Genomic DNA, 17,709 nt, shown 5'->3' with positions numbered 1-17,709 from the left:
GAACCTCCCACGTGGGCTGTATAGCCTGCAGTGTGTAAAATGATGGGTGACTCAAGGGTGGTTGGGATTGGAGGACTCCAGTCATACTTCCTCACCCTCCCCAACTTGGGGGGTGGGGGTTAGGGGGAGAAAATAAAATACTTGGCGATTATATATATATATATATATATATATATATATATATATATATATATATATATATATATATATATATATATATATATATATATACACACACACACACACACACTTTTTTTTAAGTCAGTAATAATGGGATGCATGACTAAATACATGTCTGTAGCTGCTGCTGCACAGAATGCACTAAGATGATTAATCAAAATCGGGAGATTATTGATCAATGTATGGGTGGAATAAAGTGCAGCCTAAAAAAGCAGGTAACGTAAAACACAGTATCCTAGGTATGACACTCATTAATAATACAAAAGACTGCAGGTTCAAATCCTGCAGCACTATGAATACAGTAGCTTCTCAGATTTTACAGTAGTGTACTGGAAACATTTGCTGAAAATGTACAGTATGACACTTTACAGTAATTTGTTTCTGTAATTAGTTGTAGTGAATTTACAGAAATTTACACATGGCATCACTTGGAGTAAGACATTAATGCCAATGACTTCTCTGTATTTTCCCTTCCTTACAAAATCTGCTTCCCTTTAGATTTTTCTACCACTATGTATTGACATGTTAAAATCAATTAAATTTCCTTTGTAAAAAATATATATTTATTTTCAAACAGGTGTATAGAATACACAGAAATGCATGGTTTGCGTCCACTTGTCCCCTTAGAGGGAAGGGTCATTGCAAACCATTATAGTTATTCTGAGTGATCACCTTTATCCTATGGTGACATTTCTATCCTGATGGGAGTGGTCTCTTCCAGGATGACAATGCCCCCATCCACAGGGCACGAGGGGTCACTGGATGGTTTGACGAGTATGAAAATTATGTGAATCATATGCTATGGCCTTCGCAGTCACCAGATCTCAACCCAATTGAACACCTATGGGAGATTTTGGACCAAAGTGTTAGACAGCGCTCTCCACCACCATTATCATCATCAAAACACCAGATGAGGGAATATCTTTTGGAAGAATGGTGTTCATCCCTCCAGTAGAGTTCAGAGACTCGTAGAATCTATGCCAAGAGCACTGAAGCTGTTCTGGCACCTTACCGAGACACATTATGTTGGTTTTTCCGTCACCCGTCTGTATGTACACTACCGGTCAAAAGTTTTAGAACACCTCCATTTTTCCAGCTTTTACTGAAACTTACGCAGTTCAATGTCTCAATGTACTCTGAAATTATTAAAAAGCATTCTCCGATATGCAAAAATTAGTTTTTATACGGGAGATATTTGGTCTGAGTAGGAATACAAAATCTCAGTCAGAAAATATTGATAATTATTTCTGGAACTAGACAGTCTACAGATCAAAACAAGACCATCCACATTTTGGTAGAAGCAACACACCCTTAGAGAGCTCAAAATGTCAAGATGGAAAACTGTTTACAGTGTACTAATACACAATGATTGGATCTGAACCTCTCAGTTTGATAGAACATCAAATAATATACACTGGATTAATTGTAGGTTGTTCCGAACAAAACAAGCCTATTTGCAAAGAAATCCGATCAAAACCGAGTGATCTGTGACCATCTGAATTAGTTATTGATCAGTCCAACTGTTGTGAAGGGATTTTTCTTCACCAGGGAAAGAATTCTTCTGTCATCCATTACAGTTGTTTTCCATGGTCTTCCGGGCCATTTGGTGATCCTGAGCTCACCAGTGAGTTCTTTCTTTTTTAAGAATGTACCAAATTGTTTATTTGGCCACACCTAATTTTTATTGCTATATGTCCGATTGGTTTGTTTTGATTTCTCAGCGTAATGATGGCTTGCTTCACTCACAGTGGCAGCTCTGTGGACTTCATATTGAGGGTTAACAGCAACAGATTCCAAATGCCCCACTTGAAATCAAATCTAGACCTTTTATCTGCTTACCTGTAATTTAACTAATGAGGGAATAACACACACCTGGCCATGGAACAGCTGAGACAGCGGACCAGCCAACTGGCCAATTACTTTTGAGCCCCTAAAATTGGGAGGACCACATATTTAAATGTGTGTAATTCCTACACCGTTCACCCTATTTGGATGTAACTACCCTCAAATTAAAGATAAAGTCTACACTTAAAGCACATCTTGATTGTTTCCTTTCAAATCCATTATGGTGGTATACAGAGCCAAAATGACTATTGTGTCACTGTCCAAATATTTATGGACCTGTATACACACACAAATACAGTTATGTAAGCGCAAATCAATAACCCTACCTAGTCTTACATCCACTGCATAAACACCCACAGGGTGTCCGGGTGTTAGACAAAATTGTGGCAAAAACCTTACAAAAGAAAACAACCACAGCAACAGAAAATTATCACTTTTAAGAAGTATTTTTCAAGTACATCTATTCAAATGAGTAAATCTATTCCTATACTTTGTACAGTAGTTTTTGGATTTGTACTAGTAGAGAAGCAAAAATAACTGAGTCAGGAAATTGTACAAACCCTCTGCAAGGAACTCAACCAAAGATTAATATAAAAAAATACAAAATAAAAATACTATAGGCTACAGATTAAAAGAGCAAGATGGCAGAAACTCACCCGAAGTCGTACACAGCCTCTTCTGGAACCCCGCATCATTTTGTCCTTCGACTGGAAGAGAAGCAGAGGATTGTTAAAGTCAGTGGTCCTTGCAGGTTTGAAAAGAAACTTCTACATCTGCGGTAGCAGTAGCATTGCAGCTCTATGAACAGCCATTCCCTTTGTTAAAAAACACTCTGACACTGCAAAAGTTAATACTGGAGGCAAATGATCATAACTAGGGCATTTTTAGTAGTTTAATAGAATTCAGTGGTTATCCTACAGGTGTTAACAAATTAACATCTTACTAATAATTAAAAAAAAAAAAAGTGCCAATTCCATTAATTATGACAGATTATGGAACCAGACAGTCTACCGATCAAAACAAGATCGTCCACTTTTTGGTAGAAGCAACACACCCGTAGAGAGCTCAAAATGTCAAGATGGAAAACTTTTTACAGTGTACCAATACACAACGATGCTACATAATTGGATCTGAACTTCTCTGTGTTTGATAGGACATCAAATAATTCAGATTAAGCCTTAGGTAGTTCTGAACAAAGCAAGCCTATCCAATCTAAACTGAGTGATCCATGACCTTCTGAATAATTTAGACATAGCTATAATTTGTATACAATTAAAGAATAATAAGTTTGTTTGCTTTCCAATTTATAAAAATGCAATGTAAAATAATGCAGAAGGTTTCTTTTTTTATATACATATTAGGATGGTGAAGTGGTAAAACACTTTTCTTTATTATTATTATAACACTTTTATATTATCACATTTCACAGTGCTGTACCGGTAAGCACAAATTAAAATCAAAACTCGACTGTCATAGCGAATAAAACAGATGTTAAATAGGCCTACATAAACCCGGATGTGGTACATTTACTTGAATCTATACTATTTTACAGTGCATGTGTTGTGTGATTACTATTAATTGTCTTTACAGAAGTCTATACAGCTTTGATTTAACGAGAGTCCATCCACTGACTGCCCTGCCGTGTTCACTGCGTGTTCGGTGTGTAAGGGGATTTGCGGCAACTGCTGCGCCGCTCACAATAACGTGCGTTGGTGAGCGAAGGGCTAGATGTCAATCCATACAAGGCCCAAAGCAAAACAAATCTAAATACAAAAAAAGTATTGTAGTACAAAGTACAAATAGGCTAATGGGTTAACAACTTACAGCTGTTCTGCAAAATTGGAAGTAAATTAAGTTGATGCTAACAATTCCTACAGGTGTCCCAACTTTTGTTGTTTACTTACAAACCCTCCACCTGTATAAAAGCAGTGTTGGAACAGACTGTTACTACACCCTCTTAAGCATTATTTGGACAGTACTGTACAGCAGGGAGTAGTATATTGCCATCATAATGACAAGAAAAAGGCCAAGATGTAGGAATTAACAATTCACAAAGGAAGACAGACAGACCATTATAACCCTTTAAAATGTAGGTCTTTCCTTCAGAGAAATTGCAAAGAAAGCCAAGGTGTCAGTGAGTACAGTTTCCTACACCATCAAAAGGCAGCAGCACTGTTGCATTCAGCAAAACTGGAGGGAACTCTGACGGGTCTGGCAGACCCAAAGCCACAACAGAATCAGAAGACAAGTTTCTGAGAGTCAACAGCTTGCGTGATAGGCGGCTCACAGGACAACAGCCTCAAGCACAGCTTAACACTGGTCAAAGTAAGCAAGTCTCAGTTTCAGCTGTGAAGAGACGACTTCAAGTTGCAGGTTTGACAGGTCAAGTGGCAGTAAGAAAGCCATTGCTAACATGGCAAAATAAGAAAGAGGCTTGCCTGGGCTAGGGTTGTGACAAAGTTTGAATCCACATTGGCAGATGTCGAACTTCGCACGTTTAGCAAATCTGAACTCCTAATCCAAACAAATTCGAATTTGAAGCAAAATTTTTGTCTAGCATTGCAACACGCACATGCATGAAGTCAGTCCACTCATTCACTCAGTACGGCCCAGATGTTACTTTACAGAGAGAAGGGATGATGCGATTGTTACAGATGGGGATGTAATACTGTGGGAGCACACAGACCAGAACACTGCTCTGGCACTTTAACATCCGTTAAAGCAGAACTCCGCCTCTGATACAGGGGTGTAGTGAAGCCAGGCGGAGCAGCGCCACTCTTTCAACCCCATGCTTCTCAATTCCAAATATGTACAATTATTAATAAATGTATTTAAAACATTTCCTTTTCGCACTGTATTTGTATGAAATAATATGATGAGAAAAAGTAATAAAGCCTGATTATGAACTTAACAATTCATATTCTATATTATTATTATATATTATTCTATAACTACAACACTGGAGGTAACTACATATTTTGGTGAAACTATAATTCAACGAAAGAAAAGGCTGTTGTTGTGGAAAATGAACCAGTATCGACTACCTGTCCTTGCAAGATAGACTGAAGTGTATTTTTCTGTACCACCGTACAAAGTGAATGTATTTTCAGTGTTGGTGGCATCTATGGAGGAGTTCACGTGTGTGTTTTAACCTCACTCACAAATCAGCTCTAATACAGCACTCGTGCGGTTTTTGCAGGAAAGTGCCAGAAAGGCTGGTTTACACGCGTGAGAATAAACTTAAACACTTCCATCACGGAATCCATGGCTGTCATGTGACAACGTGTTCAAATTAAACAGGTAGATGTGCCTTGCGGCTTTAATACTTTGGATTAGTCTTATAAAGGTAGGATTACAACATGATGTAAAGTATCTAACGGTGCACAACAGACACACAAGATAGAAATCATAATGATAATAGAAAAAAGCTTTGAGCATTATTAGTAACATAAAATACAACATTGCTAACACTGAAACCTCCATCGGCAACTTACTTTACCTTGAAATGTTACACTTATATAATGCAGACATTTAAGGATATATAAGATGAATACAGTTTATATTTGGAATGTACAAATGAGGAAAAACTAAAAAGCATGCACATGATTTACTCGAGTATTTGGGATTGACCCTGTCCCGTTTTTTCTTGCCAAACATGCCCGTGCATCATCACTTCACAAGTTAAAACCCCTGCATGTGAACTCCCCGAGATGCTCATTGCAGCAGCTGCTGCCTAACAAAACAGAGCTGCTTGTGTTTTCGAAACTACTAGCCTAAACTACATGTAAGTAGTAATAGTAGTATTAGATTCATGTTAAGAAACCATGTTGAATTGTAACTTTTGCATCTGAACAGTTAATTCAATATATCTGAAGACTCTTGCAAGTGCTAATTTGAACAGTGAATGTTTATCGTTAGTAGGACTTATTATCATACCAAGACAAAGACTTAGTCTATGTTTATGCAACTGGCCCCAGGTCTGAAGGGAATGTCCTACTGAGAGACTGAGGAAACTGAACTTTTTTCACCCTGGAACAGAGGAGACATGAAAGGCATCGACCACATCAAACCAGAGGAGTTTTTCCAGATCAGCAGGGACACACGGACCCGAGGACAAAAATGGAAATTGGGCTTAAAGGCATTCAGGACAGAAAACAGGAGACATTTCTTCACACAGTGTTGTCCCAATCTGGAACAAACTCCCCAGCGATGTGGTTGAAGCGACAATTTGGGAACATTTAAAAATAGACTGGATAGGATCCTTGCATCACATTAATGGACACCAAACAAGCATGATGGGTCGAATGGCCTCCTCCCGTTTGTAAACTCTCTTATGTTATTATATAATTTAAATCAACTATTTTATAGGCTGTTGGAACATGTACAGTGTTTGATCTTAATTACAGCCTACTTAAAAGTAATGACCAGTTAGGCCTATCTGAATTACAGTTACTTTAAGATGAGGAAGGTGGAGAAGGAAAAGGAATTGTTCGATAAGAAGCTGGCTGTGACTGTGAACTTTGATATTTAGTGGTCATGTCTACACTGGACTCTCAAGGTTTCAAGTACATAGTGTTAAACTGGATCTGATTATTTCTTTCTATTCACTGATCCCTGTTTACTTTGGTGCAATAAACTTACTTATTTTTGAAGGGAAAATATGTTTTAACAACAACACTAAAATAACACTATTCCCACAACTCAAAGGAGATTTAATTCAACTAAATGATGGATGGATATAAAGGGGGGTTATATTAAAATTTCTGAAAAGAATTGACACTGCAGTGTAGAGCAGTGGTCTCCAACCCTGGTCCTGGGGGGCCCCTATCCAGCAGGTTTTTGTGGTTTACTGTTATAACCAATTTATCTGATCAATGAAGCAGCTGGTTTGGTAAATTCTGTCATTTAGAAACTATTGGAGCAATCATCTGAATACCTTCAGCCTCTCAAGGCAAGATTACCCTTAGTTGTGTTGCTAAATTGATTAATAACTGGCATGTATTCCCAGTATTTAGAAACTGGTGATTTAAGGTGACCTATAAGAGTAGTGAACTGAGGCTCTCCAGGACCAGGGTTGGAGACCACTGGTGTAGAGGAATGTACCCCTGGATAAGTAGTGCAGCCACACTCAGGGTCTGCGGCACTGTCTGTCATTGCATGACTGCAGCAGGTGGAATTAGTGATGCCTGCTCCTAATAAATCAACTAAATAAATCATCTTAAATCAGCTTGCCAGCCGAACCTGTAACGCTCAAATAAATATTCTGTATGATTTAATCTGTAATCTCTTATAATTATTTCTCACCTAAAAGCTTGCCTTATTAAGATTGCTCCCACATCTATCTGCTAGGAATGTGCGTCATTTTTTGGGGTGTGTCAGTTGTGATTTCATTGGGCAGGATTATATACATTCAGACTCTTAGCCGGCTAACTTCAAGTTAACCTGCCAGGGAACAGGTTTGAGATGCTGGACATGTTGCTCTGGAAAAATAGCAGGCTGAACTTTAAGCTTGCTTCGGAGAACGGAAAATCCTGAGTTCATGCCAAGTTATCCTGAAACTTAGCCAGCTAACCTACTTATCCATGTATGAAGAACGGACCCCTGGTTTCCTTGTTATGACGAATGAATCAGCCAGACTCGAGAGTCAGTGAATAATTGAATGAGTTTTGATAGGTATGGTCGATTGCAACGAACTGAAAGCAGCATACTATAACGGGATCATCCCCAATTAAGACGCTCATTTCAGTTTGTTTGCAATTGACCCATATAGACTGAACATGATTTACATGTTGTAAACAAAAACACTCCCAGATCAGATCACTGCGGCAGATGCCAAGCTAAAACAAAAGACAAGGTAAATACCTGCATTTTAATCAGACAATGGCTCACGTTTACATGCAGGTGTAACTTATAAGGAAAGGAAAGGTTATATGATACTCAAATACTGAAGATCCATCAGTAATAACCGTATTAAATGCAAATTTGATAAAGTGCACTAACTTTATATAAAGGCCCTTGTAACACACACATATTAACAGTGTTTTTAAATGATGGCGGCTCAAGTCCGTTCATCCCATCTGGGGAGCACAGAGCACAGTAAGGTAGAGGAAAAACACTAATGCCCAGTTTCCACTGGCGGATGCGTCCAGCCATGGGCCCCGTTCCTCGTATCTGGTTTAACTAATTCAGACTAACCAGACGTTAGCTGGATTCAATTACCTGATAAATTGCCTCTATACGTCTTCGAGGAATGAAGATAGCCTGACTTAAATGGTCTCGTTAACTGGATCCCCTCTTAAGAAATCTGGGTGCATGAGTGTGCTCGTGCTGCCTCACAAGGGAGGATTGCGGAGCACAGACACACTTGATCTGCACCAAAGATAACGTCAAAACAGAGGGCAACCTGACTGACTGACTGACTGACTGAGCAATTGAAAATTTTGAGGAATATGAAGACCTTTTTCCAGCTAAATGCAACAGTGCTGCTGCCAAGTCCAGCGAGCAAGCATGGAAAAAAAAACGTTTTATTATACAGGATATGTATTTATCCCAATATAGTAATTTCACACACATCCAATTTAAATCTGCATGCTTGTAGTAATGGAAAGTAACATGGACTGAGAGTTTGCTGCATCAGAATGGTTAGGTCTCTATTGTTTTGTCATATTTTGCCATGTTGTTCTTTTCTTCATAACAGGGACGGACTTGTTACAATGGCCAGGTTTTACAAAAAGCTGCGGAACACGTCCAGCCCAGCACGGAAGCCAGTGGAAACGAGGCATTAGATGTCGCACTTATGTAAAAACACCTGAACAGGTAACTGTACTGTGAGCCTCATTCTCTCTCACTAACCCCCGTCGGCTGATTCTCCCAGAGTCGATCCAATCAGCCTGTAAAGCTGCTGACGGGGTTCCTTAGGCTAGAACCCGCCTCCAGCAGAAACCGGCCGTGGTTTAGATATAACTGCATTAGAAGAAAAAACAAAAACAGCACGCTGCTATAAACAGGTGACAGATCCGCACAACTCAAAACACAAGAGACAGCGTGTGGGTTATTATTATTATTGTCATTTGTAATACATTGAAAATATCAATAATACGGATGTTTGTGAAGTGTTCGGATTATTTTGGTATTATTTATGAAGCAAGCAGAATATAGCCTAATCCAGTGGAAAATGGAAGAGATTCTTATTTTTATTGGTTGTGTTGCCACAATTAAGTATTACTAATTACAATGACAATAATAATTATAATTATAATTATAATAATACACCCGCTATCTATTCTTTTTTTAATTGCTGCCAATCTCTGTCACTTGTCTTTGCGAAAAAAACACTGGTATGTTAAACCCACTTAAAAGGCAAATGTATTTTGTATTCACTGGAACCCACAGGCATGAGTGTGATTTGATTTAACGTAGACTGGTAGTCTAGTATATGTTGAGTGTGATTTGATAACTTGAAAAAAGTAAATGTTTAGTAAATTAAATTAATGAAACTGTAAAAAGAAAAACATTTTGGTCGATCAGTTACAGTTGTAATTGCAAAATATTCCTTTATACAACAAACAGTCACAAGCTTTATAGTTAATATGAATTTGTTATAAGAAGTCATCGGGAAACAATAGTAGGAGTCTATTGTCAAGATGCGTGAGAGTTGACAGGTATGCTAATTGCTGCTATAATTATGCCATTCCCATATGTCTTCTGTAATAGGAATGTATTTTACATAGACATACATGTTTATTTAACAAAGTTGTTGTGTTAGATAAGTATTTTAAAACGAAGTTAATAATATTTTGCTTATTGTTATTTGAACACTACAGTATGATTTCTTCGAAATCTACATTTATTATGATTGACTTAAACATGAGCACTGCTTATTTGCACGGTTATAAACAAGACTCTTGTTGCAAAGAGTTTTGGGCAATATCAGGCATGACCACCTCAATACTCTACACTACTTTGAGTAAATATGCATGTCAGTCATATGCAGTAAAATAAAACGTACTTTTCTGCATCACCAGTGCAATTTGGATACATGCCTACATAAAACCTGGAATTAACCAAAGTACTATGCATTGAGAGGTTTACTTGCTCCCTCTGCCTTGCCTAACATTGAACATTAAGAGTGATTTCATAGTATAAACAAGGGAGCTAATACTCTATTAAATGCCAGGTCAACATGATGTACGGGAATCACAAGTTTGCATTTCAGATATAAAAACGTACTAATGGGGCAGAAAAGCAAAAACAAGCCGACAGATGCAATCCAATTTACTAGAAGATACGCGATACAAGAGATATCTGGGTCTACAGTTACAACTTTTTGCTTATTTTCAATGGTCTACAGCTTTCCTTCATGAAATGAAGATTAAGCTCTTGTTTTTTGTCCACCATAAGTGATTTCCACAACTCAAAGTGTAACACACAAACGTTACGTTTAGTTTGGACACTAAACATGCCAGTCCAAAACACAAAACTAAAATGAGTCACCAAGTCTAACACAGTAAATTGTCATATTAACATCTAAGAAAAAAAAATTATACAATTATAATTAATAACAAGAAACTAAAATAACCCCAACGAGTTAGTAGTGCATTCATTATATAAATATATCACTGTAAAACTATCCAATTGTGCAACATTACAATATGAAGGCTAATATTCAAGAAAATATAATCAGAACTACAATAGCAATAACAATACATAGATAAATGCTGTAGCAATGTTTTGGTATTACAAATGCATAACATTTGAAAATATGAGATGCTAAAAGATGCATATTTGAATGTACATATTTTGCAGTATGATGTATAGGCAATTGGTGCAAGACAGACTTCTTGACAGGGACTTAATAACGCTGGCAAACGGAGTCGGGAATTTTGCGTCTAATTTAGAGACTTACTGCGTCGCGTGCGTCGAGCAGAAATCAACAACGCATGAGAAAATCAAAGCAAGACCGAGACTGTGGAAGAACAGCTTTTCTATAGTCATTGAAACACGGCTGCTGTAGCCGCACGACAAGTCACGCTGCCTGTCCTGTGATGTGAACCAGAGGGTGAGTTAGCTTTGTGTAAAACGTGGGAGTAATTCTAAGCGGAGGTGGCTGACATCTTCGCACATTACGTTGTTGCCTAAAATTGTCAACCGGGAAACATCGTGCATTTGTCCCTACCAGAGAAAGCACAGGCTAGCCTCCACCCTTTGTGGTAGCAGACATCTGCATCGTATCAGCGTGATGCACCGCTCCACAGTCTGTCTGCACACACGGCCCCTGCTCCAACTCTATTCGCCAACTTGGGCCTAACTCGGTTTCTGATAGGTCAAGAACGGTGTCACTCCTAGTCCCCGCCCACATTCCCAGTTGAAATTCCCAACTACTGGCAACAGGCCTCCCTCCCCCTCTCACTCGGCTAGTTCTGGCAGAGTGGGTTATGAAAGCAGCAGCAGCAACCACCGCGCAGCCCTTTCCCAAACCTGCTCGACAGTATAATTGTCTTAACAGTACATACCGTATAGTAAGACAGCAGGCCAGCGTTGTAGTCCAAAACGAACCAACGATACTGCCAACCTTTCATGACGTTAGTCCATTTACTGAGCGGCCCTTCCATGATGGACGCCATCTTTAAACTTGGCTAAGGTACCAAGGGGCGGGGCGTGCTAGGAGAGAAATGTGTGGCGTTACGTCACTACTACACAACTCCCGGGCATTGACCTCAGACGAGGCTTGCCGAGCGCTGGAGGCTGGTGTTTGACGTTGCAGGGTGTGCTTTGTGGTTTGGCGAGTTTAAAGAATTTGGATAAACACATAACTTGGTAGTCAAGTGGGACAGTATCATATTTCACGGGATTCGCATGCATTTTCCCCTTGTGTTTATATGAGGAACACAACTTACAACTCTTCTCCAAAACAAGATAATAGTCTATGATTCCTGTGTATAAACCATTTTTACTTAATGTAATGTACCCCCAGCGTATTAATCTGATTAAATGCTTAAATTATAATTCAAATATGAAAGCAACATATACCCACAACAATGCAATCAGTTATATGAGGTCACCCAGGGCTTAATTTGTGCTGGTGCCAATCAAATTTAATTTCCCTTTTTAAACCAGCAAGTCAGTCGGCATCTAAACAGCCTAAAGCAGTGGTTCCCAAACCGGTCCTGGGGGACCCCCTACCCTGCTGTTTTTTGTTCCAACCGAGCTCTCAATTACTTGAACCCTTAATTGAACTAATAATTTCCTAAATCAGAGACTTTTAATTATTTTAAACAGTAGGGGTTTTAAGTTAAGAATAGAATTATATTAAAAAACATATTGAAGAAACAACTATTTTCTTACACAATTTAAAAAGTACAATCTAAGCAGATTGTTACTTCAATTAAGGTTCAATTAAGTAATTGGTTGGAACAAAAACCAGCAGGGTAGTGGGTCCCCCAGGACCGGTTTGGGAACCACTGGCCTAGAGTCAATGTGGATTCACAACATATTCAGAATTTAAAAAATCTGGGGGGGTGGATTATGACAGACACATGTTTTTACACCTCCCCATATCCTTCCTTCCCCTCCTGGATTTTATTGTTTGGTTTTACTGGGTAGAGAGGTGGGAGGCAGCACTCTGTATTGGCTGTTGGAGGAGCCATTGTTGTGGAGCCCTGTGTTTAGCTGCCCACTCCTGCTCTCCAGCAGCTTCAGGTGATCCAGCTGGGAGATTTGTTGGATTTTAACAGGGGCCAGTGGGTTGGTGCCAACAGCCTGGCTGTCAAGTTCGGTCACTGAGAGTCGTAGTTAGACTTCGCTGGCAGTGCAGTCCGCCCTTCCCATAGGCGCTGTGGAGCGGCTCTCCCAGGCCCTCACGCAGCGCTGCTGTCCCCAGGACCCCGACCCCGTTTTTCCCCTTGTGTGTCAGTGGCCGCGTTCACGGCACGAATACTTTGCCGATTCTGCGCAGACTTTCCGCAGACTCTGCGACGATACTGTCCAAGTTATCCGTCTGCATGAACTCAGCCGGAAAAGACGTCACAATGCGACGCATCCACAGGCTGCAAAGTCTGCACAGCCGCGCAGCTTCTCAAGAGGGACTGCGCTGGTGCAGCCGCGACTTCAAAACAACAAATGAGCGCTGTGTGACAAAGACGTGTGTGTCAGCCAGAGACAGAGGCACTGCATGGCCAGCGCCACCGAGTCAGGGGGTGTGAATCGCCCTTCAGTCATGTCATGAAGGATCTTATTAGTTTCGTGCTAGATAAGTACAGCAGAAATATAATATTTTAAAGATTGACAGTTGAGCAATAAAATAATAGGCCTATGCATGTTTAGTGGTGTACATATACATTATAACCTAATTTCCACGTATTATGTGAATTTGTAAGTTCCTGGTAAGGAAATCCATAATAATACATACAAAATATTGTACGTGTATTTATCTGAATGCACAGGTTTAATGTAGATTCGAAACCTGTTTATATATAATATTGTACACACAAACAAAATCTGTTCTAATTAATTTTATCAGTATGTGAGTATTTAACCTTTAAGTGTCCCAACAATCAGTAGGAATAAAGATTTATACTAATTAAAGATTATTAACGGATCGTAAAGCTACTCAATCTGATATGAACTGATTAAATGGCCCATTTTCTGATTACACTGTAAAGTATGAAGCTGGTGCAGCATGAAGGGAACTCCGATTCCATGAACTCCTGTGAATAGGACTGATTTCTCTCAACACCGACTCCATGTTAGTTCTGCTGGAGTTTGCAGCTCCAAAGCCAAAGCTGTCCACGCTTCGTCTGCACATTAATATGAAATATTTAAGTTATCTGGAAATGAAAGTGAGGCTTTTCTCAAAATATTGCCCAATTTCTATAAATCTTATCAAATGTCCTGAAACCTCATAGCACTGGAGAATGTATGATTATCAATAAATTATATTATTATTGATCATTGTCATGTAAAATATGAATTATTCATGATTTGAGAATTAAATTAATCTTATTAGGTATTATTACAGTATATTTCTATTAAAATTCAGTTTACATTAACCATGTTAATATTATATGTATTTGACTTTCAGGGTTTCAAAATGTCTTCCATTAACCCACTTATAGGTAACAGTACAGACAATACATAAAGTGGGGATCCTAAAGGATTGTAAAGGATCCTACAGGATTCTGTCAAGATTTTTAACTGTGAATCCAAGGAAGCAGGGTGTTGTGGGAGGGTTGTCTGAATGTCTTACAAACAAGGCATCAGTACATAAGTACTTCCTAAATACTAAATACTTACAGAACATATTCAATGTGACTGAATTGTATTTGGTTATTAAGGCTAATTCCTTTGGCATGATCTTTTTTCTGGACATAATCCTATGGGGATCTTGAATTTGTGATCTATTTAATGTTCCCAAAGTGAAGGGGAGTTTGAGTGCTGTGTTTTATCACTAATCACGGTCCTCTGCCCTTCGCCACACACCTGTCCCTGACCACAGGTGTCCCCACCTGCGCTGGACTGCTCTCACCTGTCCTCCGGCCCTATGACAGGGAGCTGACCAGTGAAAAGGGGAATGGAGTCAGACGGGAAGGAGACACACTGGGTCCGCAGTCCGTGAGAAGCTGAGCGCAAGAGCCAGTCGGGCGGTGAGACGCAGAGGAGCGCAGCAGGGGGAACGGCGCAAGCGGCAGCAATTGGGTATAGACTTGACTCCCTGTTCCTGTGTCTATTTCCTGAGGCCCCCTACTAATGTTCTTAATACAAGTCCAGAGTATTAAAAAAAAAGTGTCAAGAAAGTTGTTGACTTTTAACCTGATATCACACTTCAGTGTTTGATTTAAAAGCATCAAGTCTTTATTTGGCACAGTCTGGCATTAAGAAAATGTCCTGAGGAAGGCCGTCTGGAGATGTGCTCCAAGCAGTGGCATCTGATCACGCAGGAGGGGTCCTCCAGTGCCCTGCACAGGTGGTCTGGCACCAGGCAGGTGGCGCAGGACGCGTGGCCATCATCCGGGGGCAGGGTGCGGTGGCCGCATGTGGAACTGTGTGCCGCAAGAGCGTGCCCTCTCCTTGACTGTGGTCTGCTGTGTGTGCACCCTGGGAAGCTGGCAGGAGCCCGGTTGCGTGAGGGCGGTCAGTGCCAGCTGGTGTGGGCACTGGTCAGAACTCCAACTATGAGACATTTGCCCGGGCTGTAGTGCAGAAGAAGCTGGCAGAGGAGCCCCCCACGCAGACGAGACCTCCAGGGCAGACTGGTGAGCAGCCGGGTTGTGGGTTTGGCGGTGCCACCTTCATGTGAAAGAGCGGCTGTAGAGCAGATGTGTGTGCCAACGTGAAACATGTTAAAAATAAGTTCCCATAGTTGGAAGCACAGATGAGCACATGTTGGTATTGCATTGTTATTGTGAATCTCACTCCACTGCTACAATCACTGGGTCTTTCTCCAATTCCACAACATTTCAATAACAGTGACATCCATTCATTACGGTTATAAGCAGGATACAGAGGGACAAGCTGGAGGCAAAAACTTGTCACAAGAAAGAATAACCCTGGCATACAGACCTTTTCCATGATGGAGGTGGCTGTTGAGGAGAGGAACTGAGGATATTGCACTTTAGCCTTAGCAATTCTGTAAAACATCTCTCTTCTGAAGTCACTTTGGAAAGGATGCTACAGGCACAATGAGAGAGAGATTATTTACATTCGGAGCCTGGGAATGCAAGAGCCACACAAATATTGTCTACTGCACAACACAATGGTCAATGCACACCTTAGACATGACTTATTAAAGCAGATAAATGATAGAACACACAGTTCATCGCTGCAATAACTGAAATCCCACGAGAAGCTAACCTGGCTAACAGAACATTTTGCTATCCTAACCTGGCAATAAAGGCATGTGCTGTCAGTTCTGTATGCATGAGAGATCTGTATGAAATAAAATACTCATTTGTGTAGCAGTTTTTGGAACTATAAGACTCAATTTTCAAATACTATAATTATGCAATCAAAGCTTGAATTAAATCCCAACTGGCCCTCGGTGGTATAGATTTAACACTGCCTTGGTGGCATTCAATGAAATGGTTTTAACCACAATGGAGCAAAGAGAGGATTATGATCTTTCTTCCCCACCCCCTGCACAGATCGAGACCTGTCTAGAAAAAGACAGCTAAGGGGGGTAATAATTCCCCAGTGACCAGATCCTGCTAAAACCTATTCGTGCTCCACAGCCAGTGGCCAAAAAAAGGAGCCTCTAATTAGGCACCTGGAACTTCATGGGCAAAAGCAGCACATGGGCTTAAGGTTAGTATTTTAGAGGATATGTGTAGCAGTCTGAAATTCCTAGGTGAGTCAAGCTGGATATTTGTCATTTTCTAAATCAACAGGTAAAAAAAATAAAAAAAAATAATGAAGTTCTATTACAAATTACCCACCTCACCAACCAGCATCACAAAGATGACAACACCTAGTGTCCACCAATCCACTGCCCGGGTGTACGGCCTCTGTGCCAAGACTTCTGGTGCAAAGTACTCTGCAGTGCCGCAAGTTGAACGAGTTCGAGCTCCAAAACCCATGCCTAGCAAGAAAAAGTTGGGAAGAAACACTTGGTAGTATAAATGGAAATTATACAAATGATGTCAAACTAGGAAAACAATACAATTGTTTTATAATGTACCTTCCTTGCACAGACCAAAGTCTGATTTTCAGATAGCCCTCTGAGTCCAGCACCAAGGCTTTAAATCCTTGCAATAACACAGTATAAAATCACTTGGATTGCAGAATATCAAGAGAACTTGCCAGAAACACAAGAACTAATCCACTGTCATCCATGTTCTCAAACGTTTTGCATTCAGGTACATGTCCACACTGATTTTAGGATATTCTATTGTGAGCATCACAATAATACATACATAATAATACAAAACAGAAGAGGAATTAAATGACATCGGTGAAGAGTTTAGACTGCGCTTGATCTCAATTGCTGAAGTGTGATAACTTACCTGTACACTATTTTGCGCTCATGCAGGAACTGCAAGCCAAGCACCACACAAGCCGCATAAAATCTGTTCAAGAAAAGAGACCAACGACAAAAAAAGCACAGTTCAAATATTTGTCCTCTTTGGTTTTTAAGCTGATTGCACTCAAATGTAAGTGAGCCAAACCAGCCAATTTCCTGTCCATGCAGGAACTCCAGCAATCTATGTCATCGGATCTGAAAGACAGTACAAACAGACACCAAAAACTGCATCTGCATTCCTTTTGTGATCATGATCGTATTAGCCTATTTAGTTGTACTTTGTTTTGTTATGTGGAGGTTGAGGCCAATGGTTAGGAATAATCATTTGCAATCATTTCTGACCATATAGGTACACAGTGCTGAAATGCCCCTCAGGCGACATCATCACTGTTCGCAGAGCGAGCTTATCTAGCGAGATGAACGATTCTGCACTTACACAGCCCGGGGCTCCGAAAACCTGGCTGCCTGAATGTGCACAAAGAGATCTCCTCCCGCCGCATACTCCATCACAAAGCAGACATGCTGTGGCGTCTGAAAGCAGGACAGGAGGTTCACCAGAAATGGGTGCTGCACACTGCTGACAGTCTCCAGAATCCTCTTTTCACACCTGAGCCTGAGGCGAGACAAAAGACAGACAGCATGTCAACATACATTTAGAAAGAGCTCGGGTG

The 17,709-nt window shown here is 40.2% G+C and overlaps 1 protein-coding gene and 1 long non-coding RNA gene across 6 annotated transcripts in view; both read right to left on the bottom strand.

Annotated features, from left to right (window-relative positions):
- Positions 1-11,683, bottom strand: part of osbpl9 (oxysterol binding protein-like 9) — a 103,550-nt gene extending 91,867 nt beyond the window's left edge. For 4 of the 5 annotated variants that reach the window (XM_066692576.1, XM_066692578.1, XM_066692577.1 and 1 more), the window contains exons 1-2: positions 11,538-11,683; positions 2,682-2,732 (exon numbers count right to left, since the gene is read on the bottom strand). In XM_066692576.1, coding sequence (XP_066548673.1) covers positions 2,682-2,732; positions 11,538-11,648 — 162 coding nt within the window. In that variant the 5' untranslated portion in view covers positions 11,649-11,683. Of the gene's footprint in view, positions 1-2,681; positions 2,733-11,200; positions 11,220-11,537 lie in introns of those variants that run through there. The other variant, XM_066692579.1, reaches the window with a different exon arrangement.
- A 3,656-nt stretch (positions 11,684-15,339) lies between these two features.
- On the bottom strand, positions 15,340-17,327 carry LOC136714663 (uncharacterized). Its single transcript, XR_010805041.1, has 3 exons — positions 17,022-17,327; positions 16,455-16,597; positions 15,340-15,690 (listed from the first exon to the last, which is right to left on the bottom strand). It is a non-coding gene; the product is annotated as an uncharacterized LOC136714663 (long non-coding RNA).
- Between the last annotated feature and the right edge of the window lie 382 nt (positions 17,328-17,709).

This window comes from Amia ocellicauda, chromosome 19, assembly GCF_036373705.1.
Source record: "Amia ocellicauda isolate fAmiCal2 chromosome 19, fAmiCal2.hap1, whole genome shotgun sequence".
Lineage (NCBI taxonomy): Eukaryota > Metazoa > Chordata > Actinopteri > Amiiformes > Amiidae > Amia > Amia ocellicauda.
This window is presented reverse-complemented; position numbering and strand designations above follow the sequence as displayed.